The following is a 15,669-nucleotide window of genomic DNA, read 5'->3' on the forward strand; positions in this document are numbered from 1 at the left end:
ATTTTAGTTCGGAAAGCCTGTTGTTCTGTCTGGCTCTCTTGTTAGATGTTTGTAGATGAGAAAAAAGTTCATTTAACGTGTCTGCTGCACAGGGACGCTATTAAAACAACAACAAGAAGATAAAGACATCTCCTCCAGCATGTGTCGCTTGTCTACAGCTGTGCTGCTGGAGCACATTAATTACACTGCTCTCCTTTTGACTCCACACCTTCTGCCAAAGCCGCGGCGAAGAGCTCTTAAACCTGCGCTTTAAGACGAGAAACCCGTGGCGCGAGAGGCATGTAAGAGAGAAAGTGAGTGGAAAATGAACAGACGGAGCTGGATGGCTTTTACAGATTGAGTCAGAACGCTGCAGAGCGCCAGCTCCCTCGCCTTGTATAACAGCCCTGAGATTGGCACGGATGGCACACTCTTGACTCATGCTAATATCATGCAGAGTCTGGTCTTGTTCTTTCTGCAGAAAGAGAAGTGAGCAGAATCGCTTTTCCTCCACTGATCTCAGTGACCTCAGAGCGTTCTGAGCGTTACTCATTTTTACGATGGTTTTGCCCCGCCCAGGCATCAGTGGATATCACTTTCCTTAGGTTTCATGCAGGAAATGTGTGAAAAAATAAAAATCTTGATTTGCATATCGCGTCCTGACGCAGATACCACTTCCCCCTTTCAATCTGGATCGTGTGGAGTTACGGTCGTCGTTGTGTGTAAGGTTGGGGTAGGGGGTGATGAAGGGGTGAGAAGATGACACTGATTAACCCGCTGCACTGGAGACAGCCGGCGTGCCGTGTACAGAGCGGTTGCGGCTCTGTGATTAATACCCATTAAGCACCATGTGTCTCCAATTTGTCACCGGCCAAATCCTGTTCCCTAACGCGTTGATTACAGAGCGGATGCTCCGGATCTTTTCCTACACCTGCTGGACCCTCATTGTGCGCCCAGCTTGGTCACGTGGAGCTGCTGGAAACATCGACGCAGCGTCGATTGTTTTATCCATGAGACGCTCACGAAATCCGCCTTTGCAACCAACTCGTAACGGCTTCCTGCGTGATATAAACACCACGCTAATTATTACACGTCGCTAGTTTTTTTTTTTCTGAAGGAGGAGAAACATGTCAGTGTCCCAGTATCTTCTGTCATTGTGTAATGCTTGCTGAGAATCCCAGAAAGTGGCACGTGGGCGGCAGTTACAAAAGATCTACACGGAAAAAATGGAGGAACGGAAAAAATTATGAATGATCTTTTCTTTAAAAAAGTCCTCCATCCTTAAGCTGCTAAGATTTCGTTTAAAATATGACGCTCTTCAGTTTCTGTGTTATTTTGCTTTGAATCGAATTCCGCTCTTAAAAATGAGATTTATTTTGTTTTTTATTTTTTTCACATGACTTCGGAAAAGTCTGTGCTGAATATCATACACCATTCTTACAGATCCGGTCTCGAGGTTTGGTCTGATTTTAGAGCCAGAATCACCAGGAAATCAAAGTTCCCAGCTCTGGCTCAGAGTAACGGGACACTTGAACGGCGGCGGTCAGGAACACTGGCCAGCTCACAATAAAATACAATCCTCTGATGTGTGTTGCAGCAATGCTGCGAATTCCACTTGCATGCATTCATCTCTCAGCTGTGCTCTTTCCATTAAGCACGGCTGTCAGAGGAGAGGGAGGGAGGAGAGGAGAGGAAGAAAGGATGGAGAGATAGCGGGGGTGTTACAGTACAGTGCGTGCAGCTGGAGAACATCAGTCAGCTGATCAGATTGTTTGCCCTGAAGCAGTTGTGATGCTGGAGTAGAAGCTGTCTCCATGCGTTTCCACCATCACCACCCGAGCAGAAGGATAGCTGTCTCGCGGGTTTGCCGAGCCATTCCTCAAAACCCTCTTTTCAGTTTCCTGCCATAAATTTTTAACCTGACCCATTAATTGTACGGTAATTACACTGTCTCCGAACACCTAGAGCCACAGAACCTATTAAATTAAAGCACCACGTTCTGTAGGCACCGGGGTTTCGAGTATTTATTAACAAGACTTGGATTAATTATACAAGGAGGAGGCAGATGGAGTGAAATGGGGAATATGAGCAGAACGGTAAGAGTGTAAGAGAGACCTCGCTGGAAAGATGTGAGGTTCTGAAGTTGTGAGGTTCTCACTGGAGCATGATCCTCACTACACTTCCATTGTGTCCTGTAGAGTCCGTTTAGAGATGAGAAGAGAGAGAGAGAGAGAGAGAAGAAGAGGGAGAAGGAAGGAGAGATGGAGAGATAGAGAAGAAGAGAGAGAGAAGAAGAGAGAGAGAGAGAGTTTGAAAAAGAGATGGTGAGGGAGATAAAGAGAGAGCATGAGGGAGAACGGGAGAGAGAAGGAAGGAGAAAAGGAGAGAGAGAAGGAAGGTGAGAAAGAGAGAGAGAGTGAGAGAGAGAGAAGGAGAGAGAGTGAGGGAGAAAGGGAGAGAGAGAGAAAGAGAGAGACGGAAGGAGACAGACAGAGAGAGAGAGAGAGAGAAGGTGAGGAAAATAAAAAAAGAGAGAGAGAAAGAAAGTGAAAGAGAGAGAGAAAAGGAGACAGGGACAGAAAGAAAGAGAGAGAAAGAGAGTGAGAGAGAAGAAGAGAGAGAGAAGGAGTGTGTGTGTGTGTGTGTGTTCTGAAGCCGTTGTAGATGTCAGGTGCTTCTGACAGGGTTCGGTGAGGAGAGTGGACAGGTTGATGACAGGAGTGGTCACCCCAGGGCTCTTCCTGTCCTCTGATACAATTAGCCAACTTTCCTGTATTACTTCACATTAAATTTTCATCAGGCTGAATAATGTTGTGGAAGTGAAGCGATGGGAAGACCTGGCAGCGTGATGAATCCTCTCCACTGGAGTAAAGAGTCAAAGCTTTCCAGTTTACACACTTTACTCTTCTCTTTCCTCAGAAAGAGAGAGGGCAGAGCCACAGAAAGCACCATAACGTAATATTTTCACTTTCAGTTCTCTTTCAGACAAAGTGTGTGTGTGTGGGTGTGTGTTACATCCTTTCCATTGTGTCATTATCATTAAACAAAACTCAAAAACTTATTGAGTAGTAGTGGTGTTAGTCCTTCCATTTTCAGTTTATTCCACGATTATTCTTTTTATTATTCTGTTTTAGACTGTTCAGCCTTCCCTCATGCAGATTTTTCCTCCATTCCTCTGTTTCAACATGTAGTCAGTGTGACGTGAGCTGAGGCATGTTCCTGTCTTGATAAACCCTGTTTCCTGTGTTTACTTTGACTGAGCTCCATCACATGTCGTGATGCAACTCTACAGAAATCTCCAGTTTTTCCGAGTGATTCGAGGCAGCCTCGGTCTCAGAGGCATCCCATATCTTGCCTTACTACTGTACAGTGTGGTCTGTGAGATCTGTGACCATGAGGATGCTGAAACTGATCCAGATTATGGTTTATTTTAGAGATCATGGTCACTTCTCAATCATTTGGAAGGTTGGAGAAGCCAGTAGTGATGATCCGTCCTCAGACATGCTGTAGTTTATGGAGTTATGGATTAAATAGATGATCTAGAGTGGCTCAGAGGGTAATACCACCACCTCACAGCTTCATCTTGAGCTTGAGCTTGATCTCCTCCATGTTCTCATCCCAGATTTATTCTGGAAGGTGGACTGGCTGCTCTAAATTGCCATTTGTGTGTGTGTGTGTGTGTGTGTGAGATAGACACACAGACATCGTAACCTGCTGCTTCTTCTCCATAATAAATATCCTTTCTGGTTATGGTTGACCATATCACTGACCCTGACTCCTGAACTGTAGATAGATTAGACGAAAATGAACAGACAGTCGTTAGATTAGCAGCAAACCGAACTGAGCCGTGTGTGAACTGAGGCGTCACTCAGGTGGGATTGGTGTAGTTCCTTGGCTTCAGGGAACAGGGATGGAAAAGGATGGAGAATGTGGGAAGAGTGGATGGAGTTATGGTCTGAGAGTCTGTCTGAAATTCTCCTGAAGTGTATTTTGGTATTTCGTGTGGTGGAGGCGTCCTCATCCATAACATCCAGACCATCACCATCATCTACACAGTCTACATCATCTATATCATCCACATCTACATCAGCTACACCATCTACACCACCCACTTTATCTACACCACCTACATCATCCAAATTATCCATACCATCTACATTATTTACATCATCTACATCACCTATACCATCTACACCATCTACATCATCTACACCATCCACATCATCTACATCTACATCATCTACACCATCCACTTTATCTGCACCACCTACATCATCCAAATTATCCATACCATCTACATTATTTACATCATCTACATCTTCATCACCTACACCATCCACACCATCTACATCATCTACACCATCCACATCATCTACATCTACACCATCTACATCATCTACACCATCCACTTTATCTACACCATCTACATCATCCAAATTATCCATACCATCTACATTATTTACATCATCTACATCTTCATCACCTACACCATCCACGCCATCTACATCTACATCATCTACACCATCTACATCATCTACACCATCCACATCATCTACACCATCCACTTTATCTACACCACCTACATCATCCAAATTATCCATACCATCTACATTATTTACATCATCTACATCTTCATCACCTACACCATCCACACCATCTACATCATCTACACCATCCACATCATCTACATCTACATCATCTACATCATCTACACCATCCACTTTATCTACACCACCTACATCATCCAAATTATCCATACCATCTACATTATTTACATCATCTACATCTACATCACCAACACCATCCACACCATCCGCAGCATCTACATCTACATCATCTACACCATCTACACCATCCACATCATCTACATCTAACCCATCTACATCATCCACATAATCTACACCATCTACATCATCTACACAATCTACATCATCTACAACATGTACACCATCTACATCTACACCATCCACATCATCTACATCATCCACATAATCTACACCATCTACATCATCTACACCATCTACATCATCTTCACCATCTACACCATATACATCATCTACAACATGTACACCATCTACATCTACATCATTCACATAATCTACACCATCTACATCATCTACACCATATACATCATCTACAACATGTACACCATCTACATCATCTTGAGGTTTAGACAGTTCAGCTAGCGTCAGCTCTGTAATCAGTAACTAATCCTTCTTTCTCTCATCTTTTCTTCTCTCTGCAGTGGTCCGTCTCGTCTCAGCACCCTGGCTAAAGGATCCTTTCTGGCCTTTCTGGTTCCTCCACGTCACCTCTTCTCCCAGCGCTCTTTGGGTGAGTTCTTACACTGGTTCCTCTTACAACCCAAATGCTGAGAGCTGATCAGGAACCAGGCCTGGTGGACTGTGTAGAGCGAATGGAAATAACGGAGAAGGGTGCAGAACATCTGGCGAGGCTGGTAGCTGAGACCACATGCCTCCCAGATGCTGAAGGGCATTGCTGATGATGTCTGATGTCTGATTTACTGCCTCAGATGGAAAAAAACACCTGAACTGATGGGATGGAATTGATTTAAAATGGGTTAATTCTTACTTTGGGTAAAAAAAAAATGCACCTCCTCTTTTTTTTGGAGTTTTTATTCTGCTCCTTCTCCAGAACAGCGTCAGCTACCAGACTGTTTGCTCACCAGACCTCGGGCTGTTAACCTTGGACACCGACTACAGATGTTTATTTAGTCTGCTCTGGGTTAGAAGAGCCACTCTAACGTCAGAAGCTAGAACCCTTTCTCCTGGACGCAGGAACTCGCTGGTTTTTGCTTCTTTTTCCTGGTGGAAATCCTTGAGATTTGTCTGAGATTATAATTCCGCTTGTTTTTGGAGAAGTCTGTGAAGGTTCTTGCATGTGTGTGTGTGTGTGTGTGAACATATTCAAGGTTGTTAGATCTTTAGGTCATCTTTCTGCACTGCATTAAAAAGTTTATTCATAAGTCAGCAGGATATTTAGAAGAAAAAAAAAAGAAGAGAAAAATTGATGTCATTTCAATGAAGCAAAGTGTTAAAAGAGATCCAGAGAGAAAACGCCTTTACTCACTGCCTCTACAGCTGCTTCCTGACATTTCTGCAAAATGTTGTGGAAAATTTAATGAAGGCTAGCTGGTTTCAATGGTTTCACTCAGTACCCAATGGAAAATCTTACCGTATACAATTAAGACCGACATGAAGCCTCACGTTTTCCTGCTTTCTTTTGTTTTGTTTTTTTTCCTTTTGCTCTGTTCTTCATCCAGGACAAACGTAGGTTTAAATATCCTACAGCTAAACACCGTAAAACATGGCCTGAATCTTCACTTCATACACGGTCAACATCAGACAGCCAATCAGTAGCACTTAAAGCATTAAATTTTTTTTTTTTTTGTCATGAGTTTTAGTACACTACACTGATCAGCCATAACATTATGACCACCTGCCTAATATTGTGTTGGTCCCCCTTTTGCTGCCAAAACAGCCCTGACCCATCCTGCACTGTGTATTCTGACCCCTTTCTTTTAGAACCAGCATTAACTTCTTCGGCAATTTGAGCAACAGTAGCTCGTCTACTGACCCTGCCCGCCCATGGTCCTGTCTCCGGTTCACCACTGTGCCTTCCTTGGACCACTTTTGATAGATACTGACCACTGCAGACACCCCACAAGAGCTGCAGTTTTGGAGATGCTCTGATCCAGTGGTCTATCCACCATCACAATTAGGCCCTTCGTCAAACTCGCTCAAATCCTTACAGTTGTCCATTTTTCCTGATAAAATGTTCACTTGCTGCCTAATATATCCCACCCACTAACAGGTACCATGATGAGGAGATCATCAGGCTTATTCCCTTCACCTCTCACTGCTCACAATGTTATGGCTGACCAGTGTATATTAGCACTAGCGAATTCTGTCTCATTTTATTTAAAGCAAAGCACACAGAATTTAAATTCATTTCTCATAAAATATCATTCAGACTTCATGCCTGCGTATACACATTACTGCTGTGGACTCCAGTCACAAATTTCCTGAGCGTTCGACTTTGACTTTCCTCACTGACTCGTGACTTCACTCAGACTCGAGCCCTTCGACTTGGAAATATTATACGCAGACACCTTTTCAAAACTTCTACATTTGCAGTGAATCAGCTATTGTTTTTTTCCCAAGAAAATCAAGATATTTTGAGCAAATCAGCACCAACTTCACTGATCTTCACACTTTCTGCAAGGCTTCACTTAGAAAGATTGTGCTGCAATCATGTTTGAAAACATGTTGAACAGAAAATCACTGACTTTAAACGTAATGTAAACGTAATGTAGTGAAAATAGTCTACACCTCATCACACCTTTATTCTCGCTGTGCGTCTAGTTGAGAAAGTGAAAACACCAGTTTTCCCATCAGGACCACATTCAAACCTAAAGTTAAGGAAGTGTAGCTTGACCTGTACTTGAATTGTATATATATATATATATATACACTGTTGTTTTTGGTTGAATCTAAAGCTCTGAAGCTGGGGCTGTCGACGGAATCGCTTGAGCAGGAGGAGTTTATTTGCTTTAATTTGCATGTGAGATGTCCAATAATCCATGTGACCGTCAACCCTACAAGGAAGGTTAATCTCAGACACAGAGGACCTCCTCTAATGAGGACCTCCTCTAATGACCTCCAGACTCATGAACCTTCGTTTCAGTGACTCATAGCTGATCTGAGCTTGTACACTGAATTTGAGCTTGAGTAGAGCGAGGAGAGAAGTGTAGCTGCTGTTAATAAAAATAATCATCATCATACAGTTTTAATGACAGGTTAGAGCATTGCATCATCTCTGGGGTTTTTTTTTTTTCAGACGTCTTTTGAGAGCAAATGCCCATCATTTGCCTAAATCCGAGCCTGTTGATGCCCTCTTTTTCCGGCACATTCACTGGCTCCCTCCTGCCTCCTTCTCGTGCCTGGCATTGCAGCTGGAGGATAATTGTGTATTCGACCAAATGTCTTGAAGGGCTGTGCAGCGCTACGAATCCGGCTGACATCGCTCCCAGCCCACTCTGACCAAGCGTTGTGTAACTCTCCCCCTTTCATAACACAATTCATCAACAACATAACTCTGCATGTTATTCATGCCTTCCCCTCCCACACAGGAACTGTCACCCACGCTCCTCACCCCATCTTGAGATGGCTGTGGATGCTTCCCACGCATACTTTCTCTCTCCAGCACTTACACACACATACACACACACACACACACACAAACGCTAATAGGCACATGTACACCCAAACACACATTCAAGCTCTCCTGGCCGTGGCGTTAAAAATACCTCATCTTATTTAATTGCTTCCTTTCTGCTCCACATATCTCACTGAGAGTTCTTTCTCTCTTTCTTTCTCTCTCTCTCTTTTTTTTAGTCTGCTTCTTTGTGGCAAAGGAAATAGTTTTTTTTTCTCCACTCTGCTTCCAGTAAGCTTGCCTGTGCCTGTGTGGGGACCTGGAATGTGCAGTATAATATAAATCTGTTTTTTGACACTGCAGAGGTTTGTAACTTCCATCAGCTGACCATCTGGATGTGATTTAAGCTGGCTTTCCCTATCTGTATCCCTGATGCATGCCCATTCCTAGCCAAGACATCAGTTTGTGCTTCATCTTGCTGCCTCTAATGAGGAGTCAGCAGGACACTCCAGGTGGCTGACTTGTACACATTTAGGGTGATAGATCCCACAGACCTGCTAACACAGTCCAAAAACACAGCATGGAAAGTGCTGGGTGAGGAAAAACACGGCTTTTTTGTAGCAAGGAGACAATAGGCGAAAAGGAAAGTGTGTGTGTGTGTGTGTGTGTTTTAGGAGTGAAGGTGTCATGAGAATATTATTAGCAGATAGTTGTTTAATGGTTTTGTCTGAGAAACTTCCTGAGCTGTGACGTCTTTCCATTGTTCAGTCGAGGAATTTTCAAGGAAAGACGGAAGCTAACAAGCTCGTTTCAGCAGAAGGGGATTAATAATGTGTTTTAACCAGTTTAAATAAATCACAATGAGAAATTGTGATGATTTACTACAGGATCTCTCAAAAAGAAAGTTGAGAAGAAAAAATCACATTAAAAAGAAAAATAAATAAATAAACATCTGAAAGGAACTCGTTCCTCATGGATTGGAGGATTATTCAGTAATTCGGATAATAACAGGATGTTTTAAAAAAAATCTCTCTGCCCGCTCTGCTAGCAGCGTACCTTTTCGGTATCATGGGCAGGATGTGATCTGTCCAGCAGAGAGAGAAGATGCTGCTGAGAAATGCCAAGCCAAGGTTTCTACAGCTTTTTTTTCCCATTACGAATCACGTCAAAGGCGAGGAAGAAGAGAAGGAAATACTTTCTAGATAGCAGAAGTGTTGCTTTTGTGTAATCGCCGTTCTTTAGGCCTCCTTCTGGAATGACTTGGAACGATTGCTGAGTCTGATATGAAGGGAAGAAAAGCAGCAGAGATCTTACACCCTGTGCAAAAAAAGAGCATAAGGAAGGATACCTGATAGGATATTATGTAGGAGATATATTTGGATCTGGGTTTGTGTTGCTGCCTCACAGCTCCTGTGTCCTGGGTTTGATCCTGAGTTTGTGTTACTGTCTCACTTGGCGTGGGTGTTCTCCAAGTTCTCCGGTTTCTTCCCACTGCCCAAAAACATGCATGCAGTGGATTTGGTATGCTACGTACACCACTAGTATTGTGTGTGTGTGTGTGTGGTGTCCTACAATGCCCTGGTGTCCAGTCCAGGGAAAGTGTTGCTGCAGATCCTCCATGAGATGAATGAAATATGAATGAATGAATGAATATATTTGAATATAAATGAAGATGATTAATATGTCAATTTATGTGCAGTATTTAAGCAGCATTCTAACTTCTACATGCACGTCTTTCTCTTATTTCTCAAGAATTACAGGGTTATGTTCCTAAAACATGACTACACAAAGCAGCTATAGACCAAAACCCGACCACTGCTGCTGCAGCTTGTGGGTTTAAACTCATGGTTCTTGGTTTGTGAACACATATTTTCCTGTGTCAGGAATGGAAGAAACTGAAAACAAAACAAACAATAAGTTAAAGTTTCAGGTACTATAAAAACCACTGGCTTTTCTGCTGTGCTATTTTTAGCGCTCACACCAGCCCCCAGACATCGGTCTCACATAGTTTCCTCACTGTTTCACATGCAGCACTGAGTGGAGAAAAAAAAAAAACATGCTCGGTATGCATCACGCTATCGCAAAAACACTGACTGCTGAACGTACGTAATCTTTTGTACCTCAGGACTGTATTGTAGAGTGAAATATAGAAGCATTTATTTCCGAGGGTTTTACTTTTAAGTCTCGATTCACGACGAAGCAGAAGAAAAACAGCAGAGAAATGAGAGAACATGGCATCTTCATAGTTCTGCCTTTAGACACCCACACACATCTGACATTAACGTCACTTGTGTTCCATAGCCTATTTTTAGACATTTGTGTCTTTTTAGAAAATAAGTGGGCATGGGTGGTAATGGTGAATTGAGAAAGGGTGACAGCTTCTGTGTTTCTTTTCATTGAAAAGATTGAACATTGCTGGTTAGAGCTTCAGTATATTCACTACTATATCCAGTATGTTGTTTGTGTTTACCAAAATTCATTTGGTTTTCTCTTTTCCTCTTTTATAGATTAACTAAGGAAGACTTGAAGAGAAGAGAAGTTCAACGTGGATGAAACTAAAAGACTTAATGAACATTACCATGCCAAAAGAATAATTGATGGAAAGAGGTTTGGCTGCTGGTTAGAAAAAAGGAAATGGAGGACCTTTTGTTTAAGTGTCATTGTTAGTAAATCACCTGGCATGACTATATATTTGGATGTGGTTTAATCGACAGTACCTTGAGAAACCCAACAGAAACACAGAATAATGGAGCCACATGGATCAGCTGCTGGACAAAAATGCAGCAAGGAACCACGTGAGAAAAACTCTTTACAAAGAAAGTGGGTCTCTGAGCCCTGTGCTGGTACAAAAGAGAGCACTTATGCGGAAAGTTTGCAAAGCGGTATCAGTGGGACGGTTATTGCAGCTTCTGGAAAGCTGTTGTTAGGAAGTGCAGACTCTCAGACATCTGCAGAAAGTCAGTTCTTTCCCAGGTCTTATTCCTATCAGCTACAGCATTCATACCCACAGCAGCCCATGCAGAAGCCTTTCCTCGCCGGTACAAAGTCACAACCGGGTCTGGAGCCCCACGCTTGGCCTTTCCCAGGCAAACTGCAGTCTCTGCCACAAGACGATATGTTTTCTGTGCACTCGCGTTCTCATGGAGCTTTCCCTCGTCAGAAGTCACCAAGTTTACCTAGTGCTTTTTGCCAGTATTCACAGTCAAGCTCTGAGCAGAAAGAGGAAGGACATAAGAAGGAACAGAAACCCAAGAAGCCAGGCAAGTACATTTGCCAGTATTGTGGAAGGGCATGTGCTAAGCCAAGTGTGCTCAAAAAACACATACGATCACACACAGGGGAACGACCCTATCCATGTGAACCCTGTGGCTTTTCATTCAAAACCAAGAGCAATTTATATAAGCATAGAAAGTCTCATGCACATGCTATTAAAGCAGGACTAGTTCCCTTCTCTGAGCTGGCAACTCGCACCGATATTGATCAAGCATCTTCAGTTGGTGAAACCGAGGTACAATCTGATGCCGATCAAAGTACTGACACTGATGAAGAAACTGCAGAAGGGCCCACGTACCTGGAAAAAAGTAGCTCCATACCCCAAATCTCATTTGACTCTGACAAAAGCACTTTAGATAAAGGCGGTGAGCCAGCATACGCAGACTCGGCGGAAGAGATGGCTGTGGCATCCATGAAAGTGCCTATTTTAATTGTCCCTAAACAGGGGCTTACGTCAACAACCATAGAGTGTACCCCATTCACAGAAATTCGGGGCTCCAATATGCGAGGAATGGTCCAGGGAGATGACTCACATACTGTCAAACAGAGACTTGCCTTACGACTGACCGATAAAAAAGGCCAGGACACAGACCAGTCTCTGAATCTCTTGAGTCCACACAGTAAAGGAAGCACGGATTCTGGATATTTCTCTCGATCGGAGAGTGCTGAACAGCAGATTAGTCCACCTAACACCAATGCAAAGACATATGAGGAAATTATGTTTGGAAGATCTTGGTATTACAGACCCATCTCCAGATCTAGACACCCGATTGCAATTGGAATGGCTACCACAGGTAGTCCTGACCCACAAAACAAATCTGGCATGATAGAAATGGACATGGGAAAGATCTCAGAGGATCGCATATTTTTCAGAGAAACTTTTCCTGAACCACAAATAATTGCGGCAGGTGAGCCAAAGCAGTATCCTCGAGGCTCTCTCCTGGAAGCTCCTACTGAGACAGGCCCCCTTTTAAGAAGTAACTCAATGCCAACACCATCCCCTACCAATCTTAACGTTCCATCAGCTCTGAGAGTCAGTCAGTCCTTTGATGAAATGATGTCTCCAGATGATGTATTTTATCCAGGGGCAGCTGGTCTGAGGAGGCTCAGGAGACAGGCTGCTTTTGAGCATGGGGAATCTGACTATGGCAAGATGGGAGGTCCATTCACAACAATGAAGATGGGGGAGAGAGAACAGATGATGTCCGAGTTCAAAGGCTCAGGATCAGAACTCGCTTGTCCTGACATGCGCAGAATGGTCGGAGTGTCAGAGATGACCACAAGAAAACGTCGTAAGGAAAAGAGCGTTGGTGATGAGGAGGATTGCCCTGGGCAGTACGACGACATGAAAAATGTCTCACTTGAATCCGGGGACTATGATCTAAAACAAGGAGGTCATGAAACTCCAGTGGCTGCCCACACAGGTAGAGGATCTATGTATAGTGGCTACAGCTCATTGGACAGTTTTGATAAAGTCAGTGGTATGTGTCAAGAGGACGTTGTGCTTGTTCAAGATACAGACCGAAAGGCTGCTGTCAATGTAATATCTGTTATTCAGCATACTAACTTGCTTAGCAGGCCAAATTCATTTGAAAAGACTGAGTCCATTGAACATCCATCTTATCAGCCAGAAAAGCCTGTTGGTCAACTGTCCGAGCAGTCTGACCCTGAGAACATTGATGATGTGCAGAGCCCTGACTCTCTTCTGAAATCTGAGAGCATGGAGCATCAGCAAAGTGACAGTGAATTAGCATCCATTTCACATAGTCAGCAATATCATATGACCCACAAACTCGTACGGCAACCCAACATTCAGGTCCCCGAAATTAGAGTCACTGAAGAACCAGATAAACCAGAAAAAGAACCAGAGGTGCCAGCTAAAGAACCAGAGAAGCATATGGAGGAATTCCAGTGGCCACAGAGGAGTGAGACTCTTTCCCAACTCCCAGCAGAAAAATTGCCCCCAAAGAAAAAACGTTTGCGACTTGCAGACATAGAGCACTCATCTGGGGAGTCAAGCTTTGAGTCCACCTGTACCAGTCTGTCAAGGAGTCCAAGTCAAGAGAGTAACCTGTCCTCAAGCTTCTCAGTGTCATTTGATAGGGAGGAAAGCATGAAGTCAGTTTCACCAACCAAGCAAGATGATTTCAGCAAACAGTCAGAATTTCTAACTGTACCAGGGAGTGGTCATTCTCTGTCAATACCGGGGCATCACAAGGAGATGCGTCGCTCCTCATCAGAACAGTCACCGTGTGGTTTACCTACTGAGGTGCCAGAAATTCGTAGCAAATCATTTGATTATGGAAGTCTGTCAACTAATTCAAGACAAGGGGAGTTATATGCCAGTGCATCATCCATGAAGGAACGTAGACGTGGATATCTGGTTAGACAGGCATCGCTGAGTGTCTATCCTGAAGTTGTACCTCAAGAGCAATGCTCCGAGTTAAACATTAAACAAGAGCTCTCTGACCCCCATGCTTTACCGTCTTCATGGCAAGGCTCTTCATCCCTAACAGCTTCACCCCACCATGTCGCTGGAAGTGATCTAGTAAGGCAGAAAAGAGGATCGTATCACTTGCTACAGCAGAGCATCAGTGAAGACAGCCAATCAGACGACCTGCAAAAGTCACCACGCTTGCCAGGCCAACTGTCAACCGACAGCGAGGCTTCGGTACATGAGCAAATGGGCCAGGATGTAATGCAACACTCCTTACATCCAAGTAGCTTATCATCACAGTTTTTTCAGACAGTGGTCTGGTATACTGACCCAACACGACCCAGGCAGCAGGGCATCCATCAGTTGCAGAAATTACATATCCGACCACCAAACCCACAGTCTAATTCACAGAAATCACACCAGCCTCTTCATCAAATACAGGTGCATAATGATTCAAATACTGATGGGGCGAGTCAAACTTATCCTTATGTCTCAAGAGCTTCTCCACAAACTATTGGCAACTCATCGAAAATGCTCAGTTCAAGCTCAGTTTTCTTGCAGCAAGTTCAGCCAGGCTTTACTCAAACTGTAGGCTCACAGTCGTCACTTCCTGGGATGCTAGTTCCTGTTAGAATTCAAACAAACGTGCCATCATTTGGTAGTGTTATGTACACAAGTGTTTCACAAATTCTTGCTACTCATGCTCAGAGTACTACATCTCACAGATTAATAGGCTCAGACAATACATCTACTAGTTCACTGACGGGCATATCTTCAAAACACCCAATAGGGTTCAATTTATCCAAAATATTAGGTCATCCCGAAGGTTCTTTGCATTATCCACTTTGGAAAGTTCCTGAACCGTTACCTGGAAGGCTGAATACTGGCATACCATTGTCCTTGACATCAGGAACTATTTCAACTACTGATGCCTCCTCAAGTATCGGGGGAAGTAAGAGAATGCTGTCACCAGCCAGTAGTCTTGAACTTTTTATTGGAACCAAGCAACAGAAACGGATTAAGGAGGAAAAGATGTACGGTCAAATAGTGAAAGAGCTAAGTGCAGTTGAGCTAAGCAATTCCAGTGCACCAAATGATGGAGACACATCCCCACAGCCTGATGTTTTAAAGAGAGATGACTTAGGGGATGATCTGGAAAGGATGTCCTCATCTCCACCAGCTACTTACCCATCATCTATATTCTCCTCTGTGTCTGATGTGCCACACAAGGAAAGCTTTACTCCACCTCTACAGATTGTCATGAACTCTTCTAAGAGAGCAGAGTCCCCAGAGGAGCTTGACGTAGACAAACCCACTCCAGAGGTCACCTCAGGTCCACAATCAATGATCTCTTCCAGTGACACTCAGGATGAACTGAAGCAGACCAAGATCCCAGTAAACATGCTGGTGCAACTTGCTGCCAGTCAGGGTGGTGCTGCATGTGGGAACACTCTCCTGCTCACTGATCTAGCAGACGTTGATCAGTTCTTTCAGTTTCCTAGTCTACGTACGACAACAAGTGTTAGCTGGTGCTACCTAAATTACACCAAGCCAAACTACGCTCAGACAACTCCCATAACCTCTGTTTATGGCTCTTGGTGTGTCAGCTCCTATAACCCAAACCCACTCAGCCTCAGCACCAAGGCAACCCTGGCATTACTTTGCTCCAAACAGAGGAGGAACACAGAAACTTACACAATGGCTGCTATGTATCAGCCGGGGACTGGAAAACTTGTCTCATCCCTGTTGTGGAAGCAGAAGTTTGAGCAGGTAATGAATTCCAGAGGCTTGCTATTAAATAC

At 43.7% G+C, this 15,669-nt stretch overlaps 1 protein-coding gene across 5 annotated transcripts in view; it reads left to right on the forward strand.

Annotated features, from left to right (window-relative positions):
• Positions 1-15,669, forward strand: part of hivep2a (HIVEP zinc finger 2a) — a 55,871-nt gene that overhangs the window by 36,087 nt on the left and 4,115 nt on the right. For 4 of the 5 annotated variants that reach the window (XM_058392229.1, XM_058392232.1, XM_058392231.1 and 1 more), the window contains 2 exons: positions 5,225-5,313; positions 10,665-15,637. In XM_058392229.1, coding sequence (XP_058248212.1) covers positions 10,904-15,637 — 4,734 coding nt within the window. In that variant the 5' untranslated portion in view covers positions 5,225-5,313; positions 10,665-10,903. The remainder of the gene's footprint in view (positions 1-5,224; positions 5,314-10,664; positions 15,638-15,669) is intronic. The other variant, XM_058392233.1, reaches the window with a different exon arrangement.

Source organism: Hemibagrus wyckioides, linkage group LG06, assembly GCF_019097595.1.
Source record: "Hemibagrus wyckioides isolate EC202008001 linkage group LG06, SWU_Hwy_1.0, whole genome shotgun sequence".
In the NCBI taxonomy this organism is placed as follows: domain Eukaryota; kingdom Metazoa; phylum Chordata; class Actinopteri; order Siluriformes; family Bagridae; genus Hemibagrus; species Hemibagrus wyckioides.